Genomic DNA, 23,768 nt, shown 5'->3' with positions numbered 1-23,768 from the left:
GTTATTAGGATCCATGGGGTCTCCTGCCTTATGGATAGGTGTAATAATGTGTGATGACCAAGTGGGGGGAAAGCCCTCTGAGAGGGCCCTATTAAACATATGGTCTAGGAGGGGTGCCAAGGTGTTGTATGCATAAGAAAGGTGCTCAACCATAAGCTCTCCTGCTATTTGGGTTTCCCTGTGGTAACTTGACTCCCACAGGTATCCTGATACATGTGGTAGTCCCCTCTCCTGGCTTTGGTGCACCTCTCTGTAGAAGATGATGTCACGTCCTATGAAAGTTTCCCTAAATCCCCCAATGTGTTTGACCACAAAGTCCCGTTTTACAGTTCTAGACTGCCATCCCAGATATGTGGTCCCATAGACCCCGTGTTCCTATTTTGGACGTCTGTTTGTGATGATGACCTTGCCATCTGTATAAACTGCCCACTTTCTCACCTTACAGGCTCCAAGCACTTGCGGCATGCTCATTTTCCTATGCTCCACCTGTGGGGGTGAAGTCCTCACCAAGATACATTTTCTCACCTTTGCTCTATGATCCAAGGATGCTAGCCGGTTGGTAGTGTCCGTGAATTTGAGGAGTAGGGCATGTGTGGACCTTTGACTAGTTAAGGGAGAGTACACATGAATTGCTAAACTCGAATTTTATTGAGGTTTTAAAGCCATAAAATATGTGTAGAGCCTTCATGACAATACTTCCTATTATGGGTGAAGAGGGATTCGAACTCTACAATTTTCCTTTAACGGGGGCTTATTGCTGTGAAGGCAAAATATACACATAATTACATTTTTTGGGGGGTTGAGATAAGCAACGCTTCACAATCTTTGTTGGGAGAGGAATATAATGTCTTGAGATTTGTTGGATGAGTAGCTCACTCAGGTGTCCATGCACGCGCACACACATATACTTAGGAGGTTCACACACTCCTTGGGTGGAAAAGTGAAAAAGCCTCAAATTTAAGATCCAGCACACGATTTGTTGCATGCGTGAAAGCCTTGATGTACTGATCCACAACCCTAAGCCTGATTAAGAACAAGATGCTGATTTAAACATGATTAATACAGAGGAGAGAGAAGAAGAGAGAGATTGGTGTTAGGTCTGAAAGGGCCTTACCAACCTTTAGCAGTTCCCATTTATCCTTTTCCTGACCACTTATAATTATTTTAATATTGTACAAAAAGGTTACTGATGAATGTACATGGTCAACCCGGAGGGTTGGGTGGCCTACCTACATGACTATTGCTAACTTCTAATGATTTATGAATGAATGATGACTTGATGAACTGCTGGATTATGAACCCAGAGGGTTGGGTGGCCTCTGGCCTCTGGCCTACCTACATGACTATTGCTAACTTCTAATGATTTATGAATGAATGATGACTTGATGAACTGCTGGATTATGAATGATTTATGAATGATGACTTGATGAACTGCTGGATTATGACTGATGCTTCTATATATGCTTGAGGACCAAGTCGACCAATACCAATAGTAGTCGGCTTGTTTGGTGGACAAATAAACATGTTGAAATTCTTTTTTAATGTTGTGCTTTACTTATTGCTGCCCACACCTTCTACCATGCCATTGGCCCCTTGCTACCTGCTACCTGGATAACACTACTGGCTGTGGCATAGAGCCTTGCTAGCTGCTGAGATAGGGTGATAGGCCCCTCATGCTCATGATAATGATGTGCTGCTCTGCTTGATGATTATGCTGATGATGTGGTTGCGGATGATGAGGATGATGCTGATGATGATACTTATGCTATTGATGTCCTAAATGCTAACTTAACTGATCAAGGATTAATGATGTTCATGCAGAGGATTAGCCATGGCGGCACGGGCGTGCACGTGACATTCCCTCTGCTAAACTTGATGATGGAGTGGACACTCTATCATCCTTCCTTAGTGGATTTTACTGACTTTAACTTACTGAGTTCGACTTTAACTTGCTACTGACTTTTGACTTTAATTGTTTTTTTTTGTCTGAACACCTTCACTCCTGATCTCCACTTTCAAGTCTTGTTGAAGAACTGAGCATCTGTTCAACTGCTATCCCCATGCTTGCTTTTCCCTTACCCTTAACACATCGGTGGGTCACTTATTGCCAAAACTGATCATGCTTGTTTTGCTAGGCCTTTGGAATTGATCTAAGAGCTTAATGATGTATTGGTTTTACGTACATACCCTCAGGGAATGCTTCCTCTGGCTTCGCCTGTTGTTTGTAGACCACTCCATTTGCTACCTTGCTGCATTCTTTTACTAGAACTGTGCACCTTCCTTGGGACTATGCTTAGTGGGCTAAGCCTGAATGCTCTTATACCAATGTTGCATGTACAGAAGCCTTGCTGTACTGATCCTCCACAACCCTAAGCCTGATTAAGAACAAGATGCTGATTTAAACATGATTAAGACAGAGGAGAGAGAAGAAGAGAGATTGTTGTTAGGGTTTTCTTGTATTTAATATTGTATAAAAGGTTTACTGAATGAATGTACATGGTCAGCCTCGGAGGGTTGACCTTTGGCATATCTACATGACTACTGTTGACTTCTAATGATTTATGAATGAATGATGACTTTATGAACTCCTGGATTATGACTGATGCTGTTTGAGACTAGGTCGGCGAGTACCAACAACAATTGGCTTGCTTGGTAGACAAATAAACATGCTGAAATTCTTTTTAATGATGTGCTTTACTTATTGCTGCCCACGCCTTCTACCATGCCATTGGCCCCTTGTTGCCTGTTGCATGGACAACACCACTAGCTGCGAGACAGAGCCTTGCTGGCTGCTGATAGGGTGCCAGGCCTGTCATGCTCATGATAATGATGTGCTGCTAATGATGATGTGGATGCTTGTGAACGAGCTGTATAGATGATGATACTTATGCTACTGCTGTCCTAAATGCCGACTTAACTGATTAGAGATTAATGACGTTCATACAGAGGATTAGCCATGGCACAAGCGTGCACGTGACACGATTGAGCCGGATGTCCACTAGTGCGTTTCCACACCCATTTCAAGGTTTCTACAAGCTAGAGCTAACATAACTGTTAACTTGTGGAAATGAATTTGATTTTCATTGTCTCTGAATATTGTGTGGCCGTGGGATATTGTTTGGCAATGCGACGGGCAAGCACAACACCTCAGCTCCTATTGGATAGTGAGCCATTTCTATCAAACATAGATTGTTGTCCTTGTTTACGTCCTAGTAGTGGGCCATTGTGCTTCAGTTAGACATGTATATAATGAGCACTGGAAACCCTTTCTTGTGATCGTTTCGTGACAGCTAGAAGAGCCTTGGGCACCAAATCGTGTCCACTATTTTGACGTCGTGTAAAGGCCCTTACACATCCATGTAAGTTAAAGTATATATAAATATAAATATGAACATAAATATAGATATGAATCAATAAATAAGAATATAAACATAAATATGAGTAAATAAATAAAAATATAGATATAGATATATAATATAAATATAAAGGTAGACATAAAAGTTATTATGAATTTATAATTATGAAATATGAAGATAAACATAAAACTAGAGATAAACATAAATATGAATGAATGAATAAATAAATATATAATTACTTTATAGCAGAAAGACTATTGGAATGGTTTTGTAGTGAGTGAGATGTTCACCAACAAGGAAAGGCAGAAGCAACGCACTGGCAAATACGGCTCGTCTCGTGATGATTACCTCCAGGCATGCTTACAAAGAAATTAATTAATCATTATTCATCACTTTTATTGTTCAAAGAAATAAATAAATCATTATTCTATTTAACCCTTTTGCAGGAGCTAGTTACAGAGTTCCAAAACACAGCTAATGAAGGTGCTTTTCTGATATTTTTTTTCTCATATTACTTTTATTGCATAGGTTGAGAATGTTTTTTTTTGGTTTTTGTTTTTGTTTTTGTTTTTTTTTTCAGAAAAATCTGGATCATGTTTTGATTCTGTATGAAAAAAAACACCTTCTGAATTCAATAGAAGGAACAGTAATTGTTATTATTTTTTCCTTTTTTTTTTGCAGACTCTAAATTGAGCATTGTTGCCCACCTTGCAAACTTTGCTTACGATCCTTTCAATTACGAGTATTTCCGGAATGTACACTCCCTTTATTCCAAATAATTTAGGCTTTCTTTTTGAAAAAAAGTATTAAAAAAGACTCTAAACTATATTTAAAAAACTTGTTTTTTACATTGTCATATTATTTTCAACTTCTCTTTCTGGTAGAAAATCCTTGAAACCATCCAAATTAATATATATACATATACATACATACGTACATAAATATGTGTGTGTGTGTATTTAATGCCTTTTCTACTATCACTTGTGCATTTTTAATGACTTTTTTGGGGGGTTTTTGGCAGCTTCATATCATAGATCTATTCTTGGACTGCCTCACGGAGCCATGTGAGAAGATGGTAGAGTACGGAATAGCCGGAATATGCAATTGTTGCCCAGGTATCGTGGTTCTTCTTTTTCCTCATGTAGTTTTGAGATCAATGTTCAAAAGAAAACTCTGCTCCTGGACACATTATAGTATATGTGTGTGTGTTTGTGTAGTGTACACATTATACTTTCATATATATATTTATATATGTGTGTGTGTGTGTGTGTGTGTGTGTGTGTGTGTGTGGACATACACATGTATGTGTGTATGTATACATACATATATATGTATATGTGTATGTGTACATGCATATGATGTATAGACATATATACATGCTTATGTGCCATCAGTATTTTCTTTGTATAGATTCATGTACTGCTCTACTAGTTGCCGTTTCTGTCTCTTGCCTTGCCACCTTCCTTTCATGTAACCCATGCATTTAGTAAGCACTTTTCTAAAGTTGTAATGAGCGTCTTTTCTTTAGTTTATGTTTGGAAGGTTACATGTACTTGACTGGAGTTCTTTGTGCCATAGATCCTGCTAATGCGGCAGTTATTGTAAAAAATGAGGGCATTCCTCTGGTCATTGCTTGCTTAGCCAGTCCCGTGGAAAAAATTGTAAGTGTGTTGCTAATTTCTTTTATCTACACAAATGATTATCTGCTCGTCTTATTTAGTATTTGTGAAAATTAGTAAAAACAGTAAGCAAAAGTATGTTGTGAGTGCGTAGCTTTGTATTAGGTGTACATGTCAAAGAAGGTGATACTGAAGCTCCGGTGCAACCCAACCAACATTGTAGAAATGGGTAGGATTGGGAAACTTTAAACCTTGAGAAAAACAATGAGCAGTCAAGTAGTGATTCCTAGAGCATCTACGTATCTTGCTGATCGAGCTAATGTTGGCGCAAACGTGGGGGAAGTTAACATTGAAGGGTCAAGGGAGAGGTTAAAGTTGCGAAAAAATATCTGATGTGCTCAGCTGATGTGATGCACATGACATCCCCTTGTGCTAAACTTGGAGCACTGTGCACCTTTGCTCCACTTCTGTTCCAGTCCATCTGTAGGCTTCCCTTCATGTCCACCGGCTCAACCTCCAAGTTCTTTGGCTTGGTGTCCAGCGACACTTGTAACCTCAACCTCCTTACTGGATTCAGAGAGATTCTTCTGACACTCCTTGGAAACTGTTGGGCTGATCTCATCCTCCTCCAAACGGGATTTGGAGAGATCCACCTCCACGAGAATTGTTGGGTTCATCTCATGATTCATCCTTCTCCAAATGGGATTTGGAGAGATCTACCTGCTCATAAACTGTCATGCTTCCACTTCCCCTCGGGATTTGCAGAAGAGATCTCCTTGCTGGTCCTCGGGTTCGTGTTCGGTTCGAAATCTGGTTTTGGCACTTGCATCTTGGGCAACGATACCTCTACAAAAACACTTCCTTTATGATTGCGTCTTCTGGGAGCTCCTCGTCTTGGAAGCTCTCCCTCACTTGGGCCAATGTTCTCGGTCTTGGGATGCTCCTCAACCCTAGGTGATATATATGATCATGACCTTTGCCCATGCTGCCATGAACATTTCCATCGTGCTATCTTTCACCTCCTTGATGATCTATGCTTTCCTTTGCTCTTTAAGGAGCCTTCCTGCATGATCTTGTTCCTACGCTTCTCGTATTTGCTTGTTAGGGCTACATTCTTCTCCTCCAACTGACGTATTTGCTCTCGGTTGTCCACTGAAATTGCCGTTTGTGCTCGGCTTCAATCTATTTAGTTCTTTGCTGATGGCAGGCATCTCTCTCTTCTTATTCCTGGGTGCACCACATCAAAGCTTCATTCCCCTTAGTTGGGGTGAGGTTCTTGTGGAGGGAATATCCGAAAGAAGCCATTTGCTACCTAGATTAGACCTAGGCTAAGAATTTTGTTAGTCCTAGCTTACTTGCAACCTATGTTTCATGCAAAAACGGGTTGAAAATGCAAAAAATGCAGCCCATAATTTGGTTTTTCAACTTTGTGCACTGAATTTTGAAAACACTGGTGCAAGCGTTGAGAACTACGGAAACCCTAATTTTGGCATGCAAACCCTAAAATGCAAATTGTAATAACCCTAATTCAATATGCACAAACTCTAGCTAAGGATTGTCCTATGTTAAGTTATGCTTTGATACCATTGTTACATGCGTTGTGGAAATGTGATCTTGATTAATGCTCAACAAGAGATACCGTGTGTGCAGGCACTGGTGGTATGGGACACCAAGGTTGACTGGCATGGACTCGTGGGAGTGGAACCTTAGCCCTTGGCTTGGGGGAGATTTGTGGATGCGAACTACGGTTGGGTGGTGCACTTGCCTGCAGCCTTCTTTTTTTTTCTTTCCTTGGGAAAAAGATCCTTCTGTTAGTTACTCAGAAAAGCAGCCAAAATGGCTAAGTACAAATCTATCCCCAAATGGGGAACGAGAGTCAAGATGAACAAAAAGGGGAGGATGTGTTAGAAGTCATCTCCTGTCTATTTTTATACACCAGGGCCTCTGTTGTGGGTGTGCCCGCCCTATATAGGTGTTTTATCATTTTTCCTCACTCCCCGTATTTTTTTCCCATTTTTCCCCATTTTTCCATGGTGTGGATGGATGCCAGATGATTGGCAGGAGCCCATGGTGGCTGGCCGACTGTCTATTCTGCAGTCGTGGAGGTGCTGATGCTAGCCGACCTGTTTTACACAGTCGTGGAGATATTCTATGCTGGCCGACCTGTTTTACTCGGTCGTGGAGACATCTGCTGCTGGCCGACTGCTTTATGCAGTCGTGGAGAGCCATCATGCGCTGGTCGACTGCATCCATGGGGCATATAAATAGGCCCCATGCTCCTCACCATTGTATTCATTCAATTTTGTGCGGGATCTTGTGTATAGAGAAGAGTTTACACGCCTATCTCTCAGTGTCTCTTGTGCTGTCTATTTTTTGCATTCTACTTGCTCTTGTGGACCCAAGTTTGGTTATCATTTCCGCTGCATATTTTGACATGGTATCAGAGCCCTAGGCTCTTGATAGATCTTGGGAGTTCTCTGAGCAAGAGGGGGATAGTTAGGTTGCTGATTGGTGGACTGTTTTGGACTGTTCGGGAAGAGAAGTTGTAAGAGGAAGGCGGGCTAAGGTGCTGGATAGCCACTTGCAGGTTTAAAGTTTTTTTTTCCCAGCCACCCACCCTTTGTTTTCAGTTACATCCCCGCGATGGCAGATTTGTTAGAGATGGCGGAGAAGCACGTGAAGATCCCGACTCTCCCCACGTTCCCAGTGGACCGTCAGTTGGATGGGAACAATTACGGCATCTGGAAGGTTATGATGGAGTCTGTGCTGGAGTCATATGACCTTGCTGATTTCATCATCATCGGGGTTCCACGGCCGGAAGCAGAGGAAGGGGAGTTACTGTCGATGAAGAAGGACCGAGAGGCACAGGCACACGTGGGATCGTGTCAACGCCAGGGTCCGGTTATTTATTTTTCTCAATTGCACACCACAAGTGATCAATCATGTAAAGCACATGACGCTAGCCAGAGGCATATGGGAGCACTTGGCTTCTCTTTATAACAGGGTATCACCCATGAAAAGGATCTCCTTGGAAGTGCAGATGCGGGTTATGAACCCTGCAAAGTCGTCGACGATGCGGGAACACATTAACAAGCTGCAGGCCCTTCAGCAGGAAGTCCTTTAGGCTGGGAAGGAGATATCATCTGAAGACATGGCCATCACTTTGCTGTCCCATTTGCGTGCTCAGTATTCTGCTTTCTACTCCTCGTTGATTACGAGTGGCAGGCTGAGCACCATTATCTGGGAGGAGCTTGTGCCAATGGTCTTGGACCAGGAGAAACGTTTCACGAACCCTCCTCACAGCAGCGGTTCGGAGGCCTTAACTGGCCAACGGTCGAAAGGCCGGTATAACAACAAGGGCAAAGGGAAGGCTTCACCGGAGAAGTCTTCTGAGAAGAAGCCTGACTCAGAATGAGAGAAGCTGAAGGCTGAAAGATCCTGCAATGATTGTGGCGAGAAAGGCCACTATTGGAGGAAGTGTCCTAAGCGGACTGGGAAGAGTGCTGATTCATCAGCCTCAGCTGCAAAGACTCTTGCATTTGTGCACTTAGAGATGATGGACTCCGACGCTTCATCGTCTTCAAGCGAGGAGGCAGTTGGCTTCACCGCGAAGGATACCGGGGAATGGATTCTTGACAGTGGTGCTTCCAGGCATATGACTCCGTCCCGTGACTTCTTTTTGGATCTGAAACGACAGTCAGGTCGCATCTTTATTGGCGACAACTCCACTATTCCGATACACAGTGAGGGCCGAATGGAGATCATTCCCGACGGCAAGGGGGGCAAGCATGCTTCCCGTGTTATTTATGTCCCTGCTCTGGGTTTTCATCTTCTGTCAGTGCATGAAGTATGCAAGACTGGCTTCCGGGTGGAATTTGAGGAGCATTCAGTTGCTCTACGGGACCGTGAGACTGGCCAGGTTGTTTGGGAAGGCGGTGTGGAGAATGGTATCTACAAGCTCTCTGCACTCTCCTCGTTGACAGGTTCTCAGGTCGGAGATTTGTGGCACTTTCGTTTTGGCCACTTAAATGTGGATGCATTACGGCGAGCTTTCCGAGACCAGATGGTGGTTGGCTTGCTAGATGTTGGCAGTAGACAAGGACGTTGTAGTTCTTGCATACGTGGTAAGCAGCACAGGGAATCCTTTCCGAAGCAGGCTTCCAGGCGGGCTTCGAAACCATTGGAGTTGATTCACACTGACTTGTGTGGACCTTAGCAGACACCATTTTTGGGAGGATCTCCCTACTTTATGTTGCTTGTTGATGATTGTACGAGATTCACGTGGGTCTACTTTCTTTCTCAGAAGGACCAAGCTTTTGCACGGTTCAAGGATTGGCACGTGATGGTGGAGAAGGAGTCTGGATTTCAGGTAAAGACTCTCAGGGCTGACAAAGGAGGTGAATTCTCCTCGACTGTATTTCTCAGATTTTGTGCAGATCATGGCATCAAGAGGGAACTGGCCAATACAGGATCGCCTTTGGAAAATGGAGTTGTAGAACGCAAGAACAGGACTGTGGTGGAGATGGCGAGGACCATGTTGGAGCATCGTGATCTTCCTCGTGCACTTTGGGGAGAGGCTGTGGCAACGGCTGTCCATACCCTCAACCGATCTCCGACGACTTCAGTACCTCATATGACTCCATTTGAGGCATACTTTGGCAGGAAACCTGATGTCTCGCTTCCGTGTTTTTGGGAGTGATGCGTATGTACATATTCCAAAGAAGCAGAGGGTGAAGCTTGACTCCAAGTCCCTCAAGCTTTTATTTGTGGGGTATAATTCTCTTTCCAAGGGATATAGATTGTATGATCCAGACAGGAACGAGATTGTTGTCAGCTGGGATGTGGTCTTTGACGAGCATTTTCCAGTATCCACTGTCGAGGAGCCGCCACTTCTTGGAGATCCAGAGGAGTCTGATGATGATTCCCAGACCATTATTCCAGTTGATCAACCTCAGTTAGTACAGGAGGTTGAGCCCGCAGCTGGAGTAGAGCCCCCGCGATCACAGGAGGCTCCACGATCTGTTCGAGTACCTAGGTGGTTGTTGGACACCCTTCGGGAGTCAGGTGTCACGAAGCTACCCTCCGAGTGGACCACAGAGGACGGCCCTCGAAGATCACACAGAGTTCGAGATAAAAGCAATACAGCGGAGCTTCTTTAGGTAAACTATACTTTGATGTCTCGTATTATGCGGGACAAGGAGCCCACTTCCGTCAAGGAAGCCCTTTCACAGGATACTTGGAGGAAAGCCATGCAGGTGGAACTTGATGCCATCGAGAAGAACAACACTTGGGAGTTGGTACCGAGGCCGTCGAAACGGTCAGTCATTGGTGTCAAATGGGTCTTTAAGACCAAATATGCGTCTGATGGGTCGGTGGACAAACACAAAGCCAGACTTGTGGCTAAAGATTATGCTCAGCGGCCAGGCATCGACTACGAGGATACCTTTGCACCGATAGCACGGATGTCCACGATTCGGACCGTTCTTGCCCTTGCTTCTTCTCAGAGGTGGCCCGTGTATCAAATGGATGTAAAATCTGCGTTCCTTAATGGTGACTTGCAGGAGGTGTATGTTGAGCAGCCTCTAGGCTTTATTGTTCCAGGATCAGAAGGGATGGTTTACAAGTTACGTAAGGCCTTGTATGGTCTTAAGCAGGCTCCCAGGGCTTGGAATCAGAAGATTGATTCCTTGTATGGTCTTAAGCAGGCTCCCAGGGCTTGGAATCAAAAGGTTGATTCCTTCTTTATTCGGACTGGATTTCAGAGATCGGTTGCAGATCCTAACCTGTATCTCTTTCGGGAACGCGGCATGGTCATGTGGAGCACATTGGCGTGACGAAGGCTGCCTTGTCAAAGGAGTTTGAGATGACCGACTTAGGCTTTCTTCACTTCTTTTTGGGATTGGAGATCTGGCAGACCCAGAGGGGTTTTTTCGTCTCTCAGCAGCGGTATGTTCATGAGTTGCTTGAGGCCTTTGGGATGGAGAACTGCAAGCCTATTACTTCGCCGATGGACCCGAACACAAAGTTAACCGTTATTGATCCTTGTGAGCCAGTTGATGCCTCGCAGTACTGGAAGTTGGTTGGCTCATTGATCTGGTTGCTGAACACCAGATTGGACTTGAGCTTCTCCGTGGGGCTGTTGAGCTCTTTTATGCAGACGCCATTGAAGTCTCATTGGGACGCAGGATTGCGGATCTTGCGGTATCTGCAGAGTACGAAGGATCTAGGACTCTTTTACACAGGAGGGGATGGAGTCAGGCTCCAAGGTTGGAGTGACTCAGATTGGGGAGGAGATCCAGACAAGAGGAGATCTACTTCAGGATACAGTTTTACCCTCGGCTCAGGAGCAGTTTCTTGGAGCAGCAAGAGGCAGCCAACTATTGCCCTCTCTTCGACAGAGGCAGAGTACCGGGCTGCTTGTGGTGCTGCTTGCGAGGTTGTGTTGCTGCGGAGGCTGCTAGGCGAGATTGGGTTTCGACAGAAGGAGCCCACAGTCATCCAGTGCGATAACTAGAGTTGTATAGCTATTGCTCGGAACCCGGTCTTCCATGCCCGGACCAAGCACATAGAGATACAGTATCACTTTGTACGTGAGAAGATTTTGGCTGGTGACATCTTGCTACTTTATTGTTCGACGGAGGACAATGCGGCGGACCTCTTCACGAAGTCTCTACCTCAGGCTACGCTCAGGCGGCACTCCAGCTCCCTTGGGTTGATTTCACAGCCAGGAGCTGAGAGGGGGTGTTAGAAGTCATCTCCTGTCTATTTTTATACACCAGGGCCTCTGTTGTGGGTGTGCCCGCCCTGTATAGGTGTTTTATCATTTTTCCTCACTCCCCGTATTTTTTTCCTATTTTTCCCCATTTTTCCATGGTGTGGATGGATGCTAGATGATTGGCAGGAGCCCATGGTAGCTGGCCGACTGCCTATTCTGCAGTCATGGAGGTGCTGATGCTGGCCGACCTGTTTTACACAGTCGTGGAGATATTGTATGCTGGCCGACTTGTTTTACTCAGTCGTGTGGAGACATCTGCTGCTGGCCGACTGCTTTATGCAATCGTGGAGAGCCATCATGCGCTGGCCGACTGCATCCATGGGGCATATAAATAGGCCCCATGCTCCTCACCATTGTATTCATTCAGTTTTGTGCGGGATCTTGTGTATAGAGAAGAGTTTACACGCCTATCTCTTAGTGTCTCTTGTGCTGTCTATTTTCTGCATTCTACTTGCTCTTGTGGACCCAAGTTTGGTTATCATTTCCGCTGCATATTTTGACAGGATGCACTTGTCCTCTGGCTGGCTGCTCTAGGAGGAGAAGGCTATCTCATACAATGGGGGGGGGAGGGAAATAACCACACAGGTGGTTTGTAATACCAAGTGGAGGGTGAGAGCGATGCTGCTTAGAAGAGCCTCATCCGAGCTTATGGCTCTGCCCAGGGCCGACAGTTTGTAATCCTTTTCGATATGGGTAGTTCTGAAGACGCCATCTCTCCCCAGTTGGCTACTAAATTGAACTGCACATTAGTCCCATATCATCTGGATGTGGACGGGTTTACACCTGGTCTTTGCACCCACATTTCCCAGAAGGCACAGCAATTTGCCTTTGAAGTTCAGAAGGCCTCATTTCAACGAGATTTCATCGTCTCCCCTCTGTTAGGGTGTGACATGATCTTAGGAATTCAGTGGTTCCGTCAGTATGAGCCTATTCCCAATTGGGGGCAGGACACTTTTACTATTTGTAAAGGTTTTCCTGAGCCTGTCATGATTCGGGGGGATAGAAGCATTCTTGGCATCCCATTGATTTCACATCTCCAGGCCAGACGAGCTATCCGCAAGGGAGCAGAAGGAGCACTCCTTTATGTTCGTGCTCAAACAGCCTCTCCCTCATTAGTAGCATCCATTACATCTTCAGTCCCTCAGTTAGCAGACCTCCTATCCAGACACCAGGACATTATGCTTAGGGACGATCTCCCGCCCAGTCTCCCACCCTCTCGCCTTGAGGACCATCACATTGATTTGGTCCCTGGATCAGATCCTCCTAGCAGGTTTCCCTATCGTCTTTCCAAGACTTTAGAGGGCGAGTTAGAAAAGCAGTTATCTGAGCTTCTCCGAGCCGGATTCATTCGGCCTTCTTCCTCCCCATTTGCTGCACCTATCCTATTTGTCCAAAAGAAGGACAAGTCTGCACGCCTTTGTGTAGACTACAGGGCATTAAACAAACTCACTATCAAGAATAAGTTTCCTATGCCCAGGATAGAGTACATTTTGGAGCGTTTAGACGGTGCTAAGTTTTTCACTAAGATCGACCTCAAGAGTGGTTACCATCAGGTCCGCATTTTTGAAGCTGACATTCCAAAAACAGCTTTTCGGACAGAGCGTGGTCACTACGAGTTCGTAGTCATGCCTTTTGGGCTTACAAATGCACCCGCAACGTTCAATAAGATGATGTCTAGGATTTTCGCAGTCCACATTGGGAAGTGTGTTTTCATATTCCTTGACGACATACTAGTCTTCTCAGCCACTGCGGAGCAGCATGAGAAAGATGTGGAGAAAGTCTTGCAACTTTTGCGAGATAATCAGCTCTACATAAACGCCAAAAAGTCTATCTTTGGTGTTAAGGAAGTTCAGTATTTGGGCTACATCATCGGTTCCGATGGGATTCGACTGGACCCATCAAAGGTTCAGGAGATCTTAGATTGGGACATTCCTAAGACCGCCCAAGAAATTCCTTCATTCGTAGGTCTTTGTCAGGCCTATAGTACCCATGTCCATCAGTTTTCCAACCTTGCAGCACCTCTTACCGTCTTGCTCAAGGGGGCGAAGACTCGCAAGCAGAAAGTCTCAGTTACAGGTAAGGCACTTGATGCATTCCATGCACTCCAGAAAGCTACCTCAGAAGCACCTGTATTAAAGTTAGCATCATGGGACGAACCTTTCGAGGTAATCACCGATGCCAGCAATGTAGCCATAGGTGCAGTCCTCCAGCAGGACAATAGACCCGTGGCATACTATAGCAGAAAGTTGGATGTCGCCGAAAAGAATTATTCGGTATATGACAAAGAGCTTTTGGGTGTGATCACAGCGCTCAAACATTGGAAGCCTTTTCTTTATGGATAGGCTTTCACAGTGAAAACAGACCACCAAGCACTTAAGTGGCTTCAGACTATGCCAAGTGCCCAGTGGAGTGATCGACAGACCAGGTGGAGTCAAATCTTCCAACAGTTTGGAGGTATGATTGAATACATCCCTGGTAAGCATAACCCAGTAGCAAATGCTCTCAGTCGAAAGTCCAGCATCACTATAGTTTGGCCCTCACTTCTGAGCCTGGCCACTATTCAGTACAGAACGGTTGGTTGTTCTACAAGAACCGTCTCTGTGTTACTCGGGAAAAGCGTTCTGCTCTTCTCCACGATGCCCATGACTCCTTAGTTGGAGGACATAGGGGTATCAACAGTACCCTCGAGAAATTAGAACGGTCCTTTTATTGGCCAAAGATGAGGCATGATGTCTATGCACATGTACAAGTCTGTAAGATTTGTCAAAAAGTCAAGGTTCCCCATACAAAGAAGGCAGGTTTACTTCAACCTTTGCCTATCCCCGACGGACCTTTCATCGATATATCTATAGTTTTTGTAGGGCCTCTACCAGCATCCACTGGATCCCGTAACACTCAGTGTTTTACCATTGTGGATCGCTTTAGTAAATTCTGCATGCTCATCCCATGCAAGCATACGGCCACAGCCGAGGACGTAGCTCGTCTGTTTCTCAAGCATTGGTAACCAATTTGTGGTTTGCCTAGCACCATAACATCAGACAGAGATTCCAAGTTTACCTCGCATTTCTGGAGGGCATTATTTGAAAACTTTGGAACTAAGTTGCAGTTGTCTAGTGCATTCCATCCCCAGACAGATGGCCAGACAAAAATTTATAACCAGTTGGCCTTTGATGTCCTCAAGTCATACTGTCATGACCAGCAGTCCAAATGGGAGCACTATCTTCCATTGGTCCAAGCTATCTTAAACGACACTCATTCATCCAGTGTCGGACGGACTCCATATGAAGCAGCCTTTGGTCGCCGTTTTTCTTCTCTTTTGACGAGAATGGTGTCTCCATGTTTAGAGGCTAATTAAACCATGGAAGCATTTTCCGAGATCATTGAGTCAGTCAAGGACCGCTTGACCAAAGCTCAGGAAGCATATAACAGACAGGCAAATAAGTCTAGACGAGATGTCCACTTCAAGGAAGGGGATTGGGTCTATTTGCGTATCATGAAGCAGAGATTGAAACAAGTGGGCAAACGTTGTCCCAAGCTTTCATTCCGTAGTTTTGGCCCTTTTCCAATAGTTAAGAAGATAAGTGATGTCTCAATGAAGTTAAAGTTGCTTGCCAGTTGGACAATGCATGATGTTTTCCATGTTTCTTGGCTAAAACCATATGTTGGTCCAGAAGTGTTTGATGTTTCAGATGAACAGCAGCCAGACGTGGTAGACGAGGCAGAAGTTATTGAGCCTGAGCAGATCCTTCTTCATCGATGGAAGCATGGTTCTAGTCGACGGATTCGTCAGTTCTATACGAAATTCCGAGATCGAGGCACCCACGAAGCCGTATGGCTCGACGAGGAGTTCTTCCAGGAGTACCCCCCGTTATTGGCGGACTACTTGGAAGCCATGAACCTGCCGCCAAGCTAATCAGGAGGGAATGTCACATGCACTCTGCACTCAGTGCATGGTGACAAGATGGCTCATCATTAGAAGTGTAGCAGTTGTACAATTTTAGAACCCAATAGGATGATAATTGTCGTACGCCGTGACCCCATTGTACATCCTCAGTCCAGGATAAGTCAGGCGCACGAGCTACGTAGGTCATTCCTCAGCCTTAGCGGGTCAGTCAGTCAGTCAAGTCCCTTAACCCACTTGGAGAGAATCATTCATGCATGTAGAGTCAGTAGAAGCCTTAGGGTTTGCATCAGAAAGCACTCTGCATCCTGCATAATATGCATTCATATGCCTGTGCATCATTTAGAACATCCCCGAAGCCTTAGGAAATTTACTGGAATTTATCTGGTATTTTTTCCATATTTAATAGTATTTATTTAGCATTATTTGCATTATTGGGCATTTATAAATATAAACTTTATTAAATGACCAACCTTCGGTTAGTATAAATAGGCTTGCATAGGGCCTATTTTCTCATTCAGTCTTCATTGTGCTAAGAGCTCTCCTCCTCAGCCCTAGGAGCATCCTTGCCTTCAGCCCTAGACTAATCCAGCCCTTGGAGCTCATAAGCTTGCTTCTCCAGCCTTTGAGAACCCCTTGCTTCAGTCAGCCCCCTAGGCGCCTGCTATCAGCCTCAAATCAGCCTTGATTCAGTCCACTACAGTCTCTAATTCAGCATACAAGTCTGCGTTTTCCTGCATAGTACCTGGCCGCCTGCAGATTCTGTCCAGCTGTACAGCAGTACTCCTGCGTTTCTGTCCAGCAGCATCAGTATCCCTGCAGCTTCTGTCCAGCAGCAGCAGTACCTCTGCGTTTCTGTCCAGCAGCCTCAGAACCTCTGCGTTTCAGTCCATCAGCTTCCCTACAGGTCTGCGTTTCTGTCCACAGCAGTTTCCAGCCCTGAATCAACAGTTTGCAGCAGTTTCCAGCCTTGAATCAACAGTTTGCATCAGTATCCAGCCTTTTGTGCATCATCCATACATGTAGCAGTCATCTGGTGAAGGTAACACAGCATTCATAAGTGTTTACAGCATTCTAACATAGTGTAGAACAGTCCACCTTCTTCTTTTCTCAGCCTCAGGTGTGCAGCCCTTCCTCATGCCCTTGGGAAGAGTGCATAGGCTCGAGATCAGGTCATCGAGGTGTTTCTACAGCAGTGTACAGATCAGCCAATCTCCGATCCTCCGAGATCTTGCGTTTGGCTTATCTACAGTCCACAGTCATTCTCTCTAAAGAAATAAAGCAAATACTATCTCGTTATCGGGATAGGGGGCCCTTCAGTGGGTAATTCGGGACCCAATCTGGTGTACAGTTCTCCTATCTCTTTCTCATCTCTCTTTAAAGTTTGAAGTATTAAAGTGGATTGCTAAACTCACGAAACTCAGGATACAGAAGACGGTGTGAGCATTTGTGTGACAGGATCTTCCAATACAAAGACTTCCGCTGCATATCACAAGTGTGTAGTGCATGTGACATTCCCTCCTGCTTAGCTTGGCGGCAGGTTCATGGCTTCCAAGGAGTCCGCCAACAACTGGGGGTACTCTTGAAAGAACTCCTCGTCTAGCCGAACGGCTTCGTGGGTACCTCAATCTTGGAACTTCGTATAAAACTGACGTATCCGTCGACCGGAACCATGCTTCCAACGATGAAGAAGGATCTGCTCAGGCTTGATGACTTCTGCTTCGTCTACCACGTCTGGGTGTTGTTCATCTGAAACATCAAAAACTTTTGGTCCAACATATGGTTTTAGCCAAGAATCATGGAAAACATCATGCATTGTCCAAGTGTTAGGCAACTTCAATTTCATGGAGACATCACTTATCTTTTTAACTATTGGGAAAGGTCCAAAACTACGGAATAAAAGCTTGGGACAACTTTTGTCCACTTGTTTCAATCTTTGTTTCATGATGCGCAGATAGACCCAATCCCCTTCCTTGAGTGGACATCGCCTAGACTTATTTGCCTGTCTGTGAACTGAACAATGGCCAGGTTCAAAATTGAGGGCCAAACTAGGTTGAGTACCAAACTCTACGGAATCGACATACTGATCTTCTATACTATCCAAGTCTTTTCCAGAGATGGTGAGAATGGTAGACTCCTGAATGGTCTGGATGCTGGTCTTTCTACTAAGAACATCTGCTACTGGGTTATGCTGACCAGGTATGTACTTGATCATTCCTCCAAACTGGTGGAAGAGCTGACCCTGTCTAGTGTGTTGATCACTCCATTGGGCACTTGGTATCGTTGAGAGCCACTTCGGGAGCCACTTAAGTGCTTGGTGGTCTGTGGTGACTCTGTGAAAATGCGTCCATAAGGAACCGGTTTCGAATGTTTGAGTACTGACTGCTGTTCTAGCTCGCCCTTCAAAGTCTTGGAAAGACAAGAGGGAAACTTGCTAGGAGGTTCTGCCCTAGGGACCAAAACGATATGATGATCCTTAGGACGAGAGGGTGGGATATTGGGTGGGAGATTATCCTTAAAAATGTCTGAATGAGAAAGGAGATCTGCCAACTGAGGGACTGAAGAAGAAGATGAGACATCTGTTATCGATGAGATAGAAGTTGTCTGAGCATAAACCAATGCTCCTTCCGCTCCCTTGCGGATAGCTCGTCGGTGGAGATGAGAAATCATAGGAATGCCAAGAATGCTTCTATCCCCACGAATCATGACAAGCTCAGGAAAACCTTTAGAGATTATAAAGGTATCCTGCCTCCAATTGGGAATAGGTTCATACTGACGAAACCACTGGATTCCTAAGATCATGTCACACCCCAAAAGAGGAGAGACAATGAAATCTCGTTGGAATGAGGCCTTTTGAACGTGAAAAGAAAACTGTTGTGCCCGTTGAGATATGTGGGTGCGGAGACCAGGTGTAAACCCGTCTACCTCCAAATGATAGGACACTAAGGTACAGCTCATGCTGGTAGCCAACTGGGGAGAGATGGCATCCTCAGAACTGCCCATGTCAAAAAGGATTTTGAACTAGTGGCCCTTGGCAGAGCCAGAAGCTCGGATCAAGCTTTTCTGTGTGGTGGTCGCCTCACCCTCCTGCTTAGCATCAAGTACCACGGATGGCATGGGATGCATAGAAGGTAAGATCTGAACCGCATTGGTGGTAGCAGGCGGGTCTGGAGGAGTGAGGGATAATGCGGCAACTGTGGTAGAAGGCTCTTTGGAGGCTTGCTCCGCTTGCTTTTTTGGACAATCCTCCCTGCTTTAGCCTTTTCCTCAGGGGTTTTCTTAGGCTTGGATTCCTCACCCCCTAAACTAGACCTAGGACTATTGTGTGTCTTAATGTCTTTAGAAGACGAATTACCCTTCCCCGGTTGGGGTTTGGTACTAGACTGCGTTTGTTTGGGCTTGCCTCCGTTCATCCTCATTTCTTCATTTTGAGTAAGAGTCAAAGCTCAGTCATATGTACTGGGTTCAAAGTTGCGAACTGTGAACCGGATGTTGGGATCTAATCCACGAATGAATTGATTCATCTTGGCCTGCTCAGATAACCCTAATTGTTGTGCTAAAGTGATAACCTTTCCGGAAAATTGAAGCACTACTGACCCGTTCTGTTTGAGTCCATAAAACTCATCTGCCAAGTCGGTCATATACTAGGGTGGGAGAAATTTGGTCTTAAGGTCATGAACAAATGTATCCCAGCTAAAAGCTGTGATAATGGAGTAGTATCTAGTCCATACACGTGATCGGGCGCTCGCTGAAGCTACGCCCCATCCCTGCCTGCGCGACCTGCACACCAGCGCCCCCCCCCCGCCATTACGCTTGCTCTTGCCCCCCCCCCCCTGCTGTAGTTCCTGCGCCCCTCCCCCTTGTTGCTCTGCCCGCCGCCCATCTCTCCCCCCCCCCCCTCGCCTGCTTCGCTGCTGCGCCCCATCCCTCGCCTTCTCGCCCCCTCCCTCCTCGCCTCCTCGTCTTCTCGCCCCATCCCCTGCTTCGCACCCATCTCTCCTCTGCTTCGCCCTGACCCCCCTCCGCCAGCATTCTCCTCCCCGCCTCATTCGCTCATTCGTTCTCCTCCCTGCCTCATTCGCTCTATCTCCTCCCCGCCTCATTCGCGCTCCTCTCCGCCTCATTCGTGCAGCCATCTTCTCCCCGCCTCATTCGCGCCCCCCCCCCTCCCCCCGTAAAAAAAAAAAAAAACCCCCCCCCTCCCTCTCGTGCTGTTTTCCGCCCCCCAGGGGGTTTTGCTTTTCTTTTTTCCTCCAGTCTTCCGCCTCTCTGTGTGCAGCCCGTTTCTTGCAGGATTTCCGCTTTCGCCTCGCCTACGCCTGAGCTTCAGACTCTGATGGAGACTCCTCCCGCCTCGCCTCAGAGGGACTCATCCGCAGCCCCCTCGCCCGCTCCCGAGGACCTCCCCATCAGGCTTTCTCTTTCGCCGGAAGAGGAAGCGAGCCTCACCGCAGAGGTGGAACGCCTTCAGGCCCATTCCACCATCTGCCGTATAGTCGGCACTCGCCCCAGCAGAGGGGAGATCCGAGATCTTCTCCAGGCCCGCCTTCTTGCAGATGTGGGCAAGATCCTGGACGTACAGCTTCTGGGCCGGGGACATTATCAGATCGAGTTCGAGACCGCCCAGAGTGTGGCCAAGGTCCTTGCCATGAGTCCCCTTGACATCAGGGGTGCTCGGGCTTTCTTCAGACCTTGGCAGCATGGCTTTGATCCAGCAGCGGCTGAGCAGGGAGAGCGCCTTTTTCATGTTACAGTTTGCTTCCCTGGACTCCGCCGGGAGTATCTTCCGCTTCTCTCTCGGCTAGGAGCATTGGTGGGCTCGGTACTCGAGACTGGCCCCACAGCAGCTTCAGTGGTGGCCAGAGCAGCTGGGCTACCCTTCGTCAGAGTTTTGGTGTCTGACATCTCCTCCCTCCCTAAGGTCATTCAGCTACCTAGGATAGGGGGGGGATGGATTGATCAGAGAGTGGAGTTCTCGGGGCTCCCGAACCAGTGCTTCATATGCAGGCAGGTCGGCCATCTGGCCAAGGCCTGCCCTCGCAGGAGACCTCGACCCTCACCACAGCAGCAGGCCCCTGATGGCCCGCCCACGGATGCGGCACGGCAGGCTGCCTCCGGGACACCTGCCCAGGCCACAGAGACCTCGGAGTGGCAGCCTGGACAGGGGCGCCGCCGAGGGAGACAGTCACAGCAGCACGCACAGAGACCGCTGCAGCAGCAGCCACAGTCTCAGCCTCATTGGGTTCCCGTGAGGAACAGCTTTGCTCCCCTCCAGGAGGAGACCCCTGCAGCGATTGAGGACCAGGAGATGCCAGCACCCCCTCCTTCACCCCCCCCACCCCCACCCCCATCCCCTCCCACTGCCTCGCTTCCACCTTCGCCTCTGCCCGCTCCGGTCTCGGCAGCGGCTCCCTCTCCGCCCCCCTCGCCCCCCCCTCCTCCTCCCCCACCCGCCTCGCCTTCCCGGGAGACCCTGGCAGTCCCCTGGCGCTCGCCCGCAGTCCGGAGGGCGCTCAGCACTGACCTCGCTCGAGCACCACAGAGGAGACCCACCATGCCGATCCGGGCTTCACGGATATCATCTATCCGCAGTCGGCTGAGTCGCCTCGGTGTTAGACAGCGATCGGAGGCTTTCGGTTACGCCTTCACTCGGCTTTTTGGAGCAGAGGGCCCCCATGAGCCAGCTCCCATCCGAGTTCATGTAGTGATACCTCCGGCCCGCGGGGAGGAGGCACTTGATTCAGCAGTGGCCTTCTCATTCCCTCTCTGTGGCCCTTGCGACCGGGAGTGGACTCTAGAGCTCGCTATTAGCACTTTGAAGACTCAGGCAGTTGAGTTTTCTCATCATGTGAGCGACCTGGAGGTGACAGATGTGATAGGCCGGCTCTGGGAGTTGGCTCATTTTTTCTTGGATCCCGGGAGTGTGGATGCCTCAGGGATTCGTCATTTGGTCGTGCGTATAGTTGCAGACTTAGCACGCGACCCTGGATATGTATGTATACACAAGGTTGCTCTGTCAGAGCGAGAGGCAGTAGCCATGGGCCACAGCCACTGGCGCCTGATCCGGGATTCTTGCAGTACACCGGGTGGGCAGATACATGCTTGAGGACCCGGCCGATAGGGTGGGAGGCAGTCATGTTACAGTGCACGGCACGGAGCTTGCAGCTTGGGACCGGTTTTGCATGACACTGAGGATCACTGATGCATGGCAGCATGGGGCCTTCTCCCGTTCTCAGGACAGTCTTAGTTTCTCTCGGTCGGATCGCCGACAGGGAGGGACTAATCTATCACGGATTGATCGCTTTTATGTGGGCGACTGGTTAGGGGAGCGAGGGGGCTCCGTCGGCATTCTCGCTGGCACCTCATTTTCAGATCATGCGCCTGTTATCCTGACATGGGAGGAGAGGACACGGGAGCCCAGCTTGCAGTTGAGGATCCCAGAGAGGGTACTTACAGATCCCAGTCTCGCTGAGGACATTGAGAGGATCTGGCATGATAGTCAGTGCTCTGACCAGGATGCAGCAGGCCAGCGTGCCCAGGGACTCATCGAGCTTAGCTCTTTTCTGCACGCTGCAGCTTTGACACGGCTGGGAGAGATTCGCGAGAGGGAGCATCGGCTGAGACGCAGCCTTGCCTCGTTACAGCGCCTCCAGGAGCAGCAGCCGGCATGTGAGTGGTTGGCGTCCTAGCTGAGCCAGGCACGCCAGGAGGTTAGAGGCGCAGAGGAGCAGAGACATGAGTTTTACTATCGTCGTCAGGCCTCTCAGTGGACGCAGCTTGGTGATAGAGTGACTGGTGAGTTTTGTGAGATCACTGGACCCCGCCATGCTCGGGCAGGAGTCCGCCAGCTTGGTAGACCGGATGGTTCAGTAGCTACTGAGCCCGGGGAGATCAGAGCCATTGCCACTGCATTTTATAGAGACCTGCTTTCAGCGGAGCCAGCCACTGAGGGCAGAGATGCTTGCAGACAGACTGTGTGGGCCCACCTGCAGAGGAGGGTCACAGATCGTATGCGTTCAGTTCTTGGTGCGCCTCTTTCAGAGATTGAGCTTGCCGAGGCCTTGAGGGTCCTGCCGCGACATAGTTGCCCAGGGGAGGACGGACTGACGCCGGCCTTTTTTATGCGCTATTGGGACCTTTTGGGGCCAGGCCTCCGCAGGGGCTTTTAGCATGTTTTGGACACTGGGGTGATGCCGCAGAGCTTTTCAGAGGGCGTGATTTATCTTATCCCCAAGGGGGAGGGAGTATCAGATGATATTCGGCATTGGAGGCCTATTACGATCCTCAATACTGTCTACAAGGTCTTAGCAAAGGCCTTGAGTTTGAGGATCCAGCCCTTCCTGGGGGAGTTGATTCATGCTACTCAGACAGGATTTGTCAAGGAGCGCAGTATCCTTGACAACATCTTTACTTTCTGGGAGGCGACGGCCAGAGCTAGATTTCTTGGCGAGGACTTGGTCGTGATGCTTCTCGATTTTGAGAAGGCATACGATAGAGTTGATTGGGGTTTCTTAGAGGGCACTATGCTTCGCCTGGGCTTTGAGCCAGGATGGATCAGGGGGGTGGCGGCTCTGTATTCCACAGCTCGCAGCCAGGTGTTGATTGCAGGAGGACGGGGGCCGAGTTTTGAGTTGACCAGATCAGTCCGTCAGGGGTGTCCCCTCGCCCCTTTTCTTTTTCTCTTCTTTGTGGAGGCTATGAGCATGTATTTGACGGCAGAGGAGGTTGGTTTGAGAGGACTTCAGCTCCCAGTCCGGGGGGAGGACTTGCTTGATGCTGAGTTTGCAGACGACACGGGCTTATTTTTGCATGGCCAAGAGGCCAATCTCCTTCGGGCAGAGCAGTCGCTCCAGGTTTTTAGTGCAGCTTCGGGAGCATTGATCAATTGGCGCAAGACAGTGGCCTTTTGGATCAGTAGTGCTCCCACTCCGGCATGGAGCCCGGACCCCGGTTTTAGATGGATTCCTCCAGGCACAGCAGTGCGGTATTTGGGATGCCAGATTGGCCTAGATTTGTCACCTGAGCAGCAGATTGCCCCGCTTCTTCTGAGCATTCGGAAGAAGCTTTTGTATTGGAGTACAGCTCGACTATCCTTGGCTGGGAGGGTGGTGGTGGCA

The 23,768-nt window shown here is 47.8% G+C and overlaps 1 protein-coding gene across 1 annotated transcript in view; it reads left to right on the top strand.

Annotated features, from left to right (window-relative positions):
• The first annotated feature begins 3,572 nt into the window (after window positions 1-3,572).
• Window positions 3,573-23,768, top strand: part of LOC147610530 (ARM repeat superfamily protein) — a 134,012-nt gene continuing 113,816 nt past the window's right edge. The window contains exons 1-5 of the mRNA XM_086786206.1: window positions 3,573-3,710; window positions 3,803-3,839; window positions 4,038-4,111; window positions 4,378-4,471; window positions 4,935-5,017. Of these exons, the coding sequence (XP_086642332.1) occupies window positions 3,639-3,710; window positions 3,803-3,839; window positions 4,038-4,111; window positions 4,378-4,471; window positions 4,935-5,017 (360 nt within the window). The 5' untranslated portion in view covers window positions 3,573-3,638. The remainder of the gene's footprint in view (window positions 3,711-3,802; window positions 3,840-4,037; window positions 4,112-4,377; window positions 4,472-4,934; window positions 5,018-23,768) is intronic.

This window comes from Cibotium barometz, chromosome 49 (genome assembly GCF_041138505.1).
Source record: "Cibotium barometz isolate CiBa-2024 chromosome 49, ASM4113850v1, whole genome shotgun sequence".
Taxonomy (NCBI): Eukaryota; Viridiplantae; Streptophyta; class Polypodiopsida; order Cyatheales; family Cibotiaceae; genus Cibotium; species Cibotium barometz.
The sequence above is the reverse complement of the archived record's forward strand: the minus strand, read 5'-3'. Positions and strand labels throughout refer to the sequence as shown.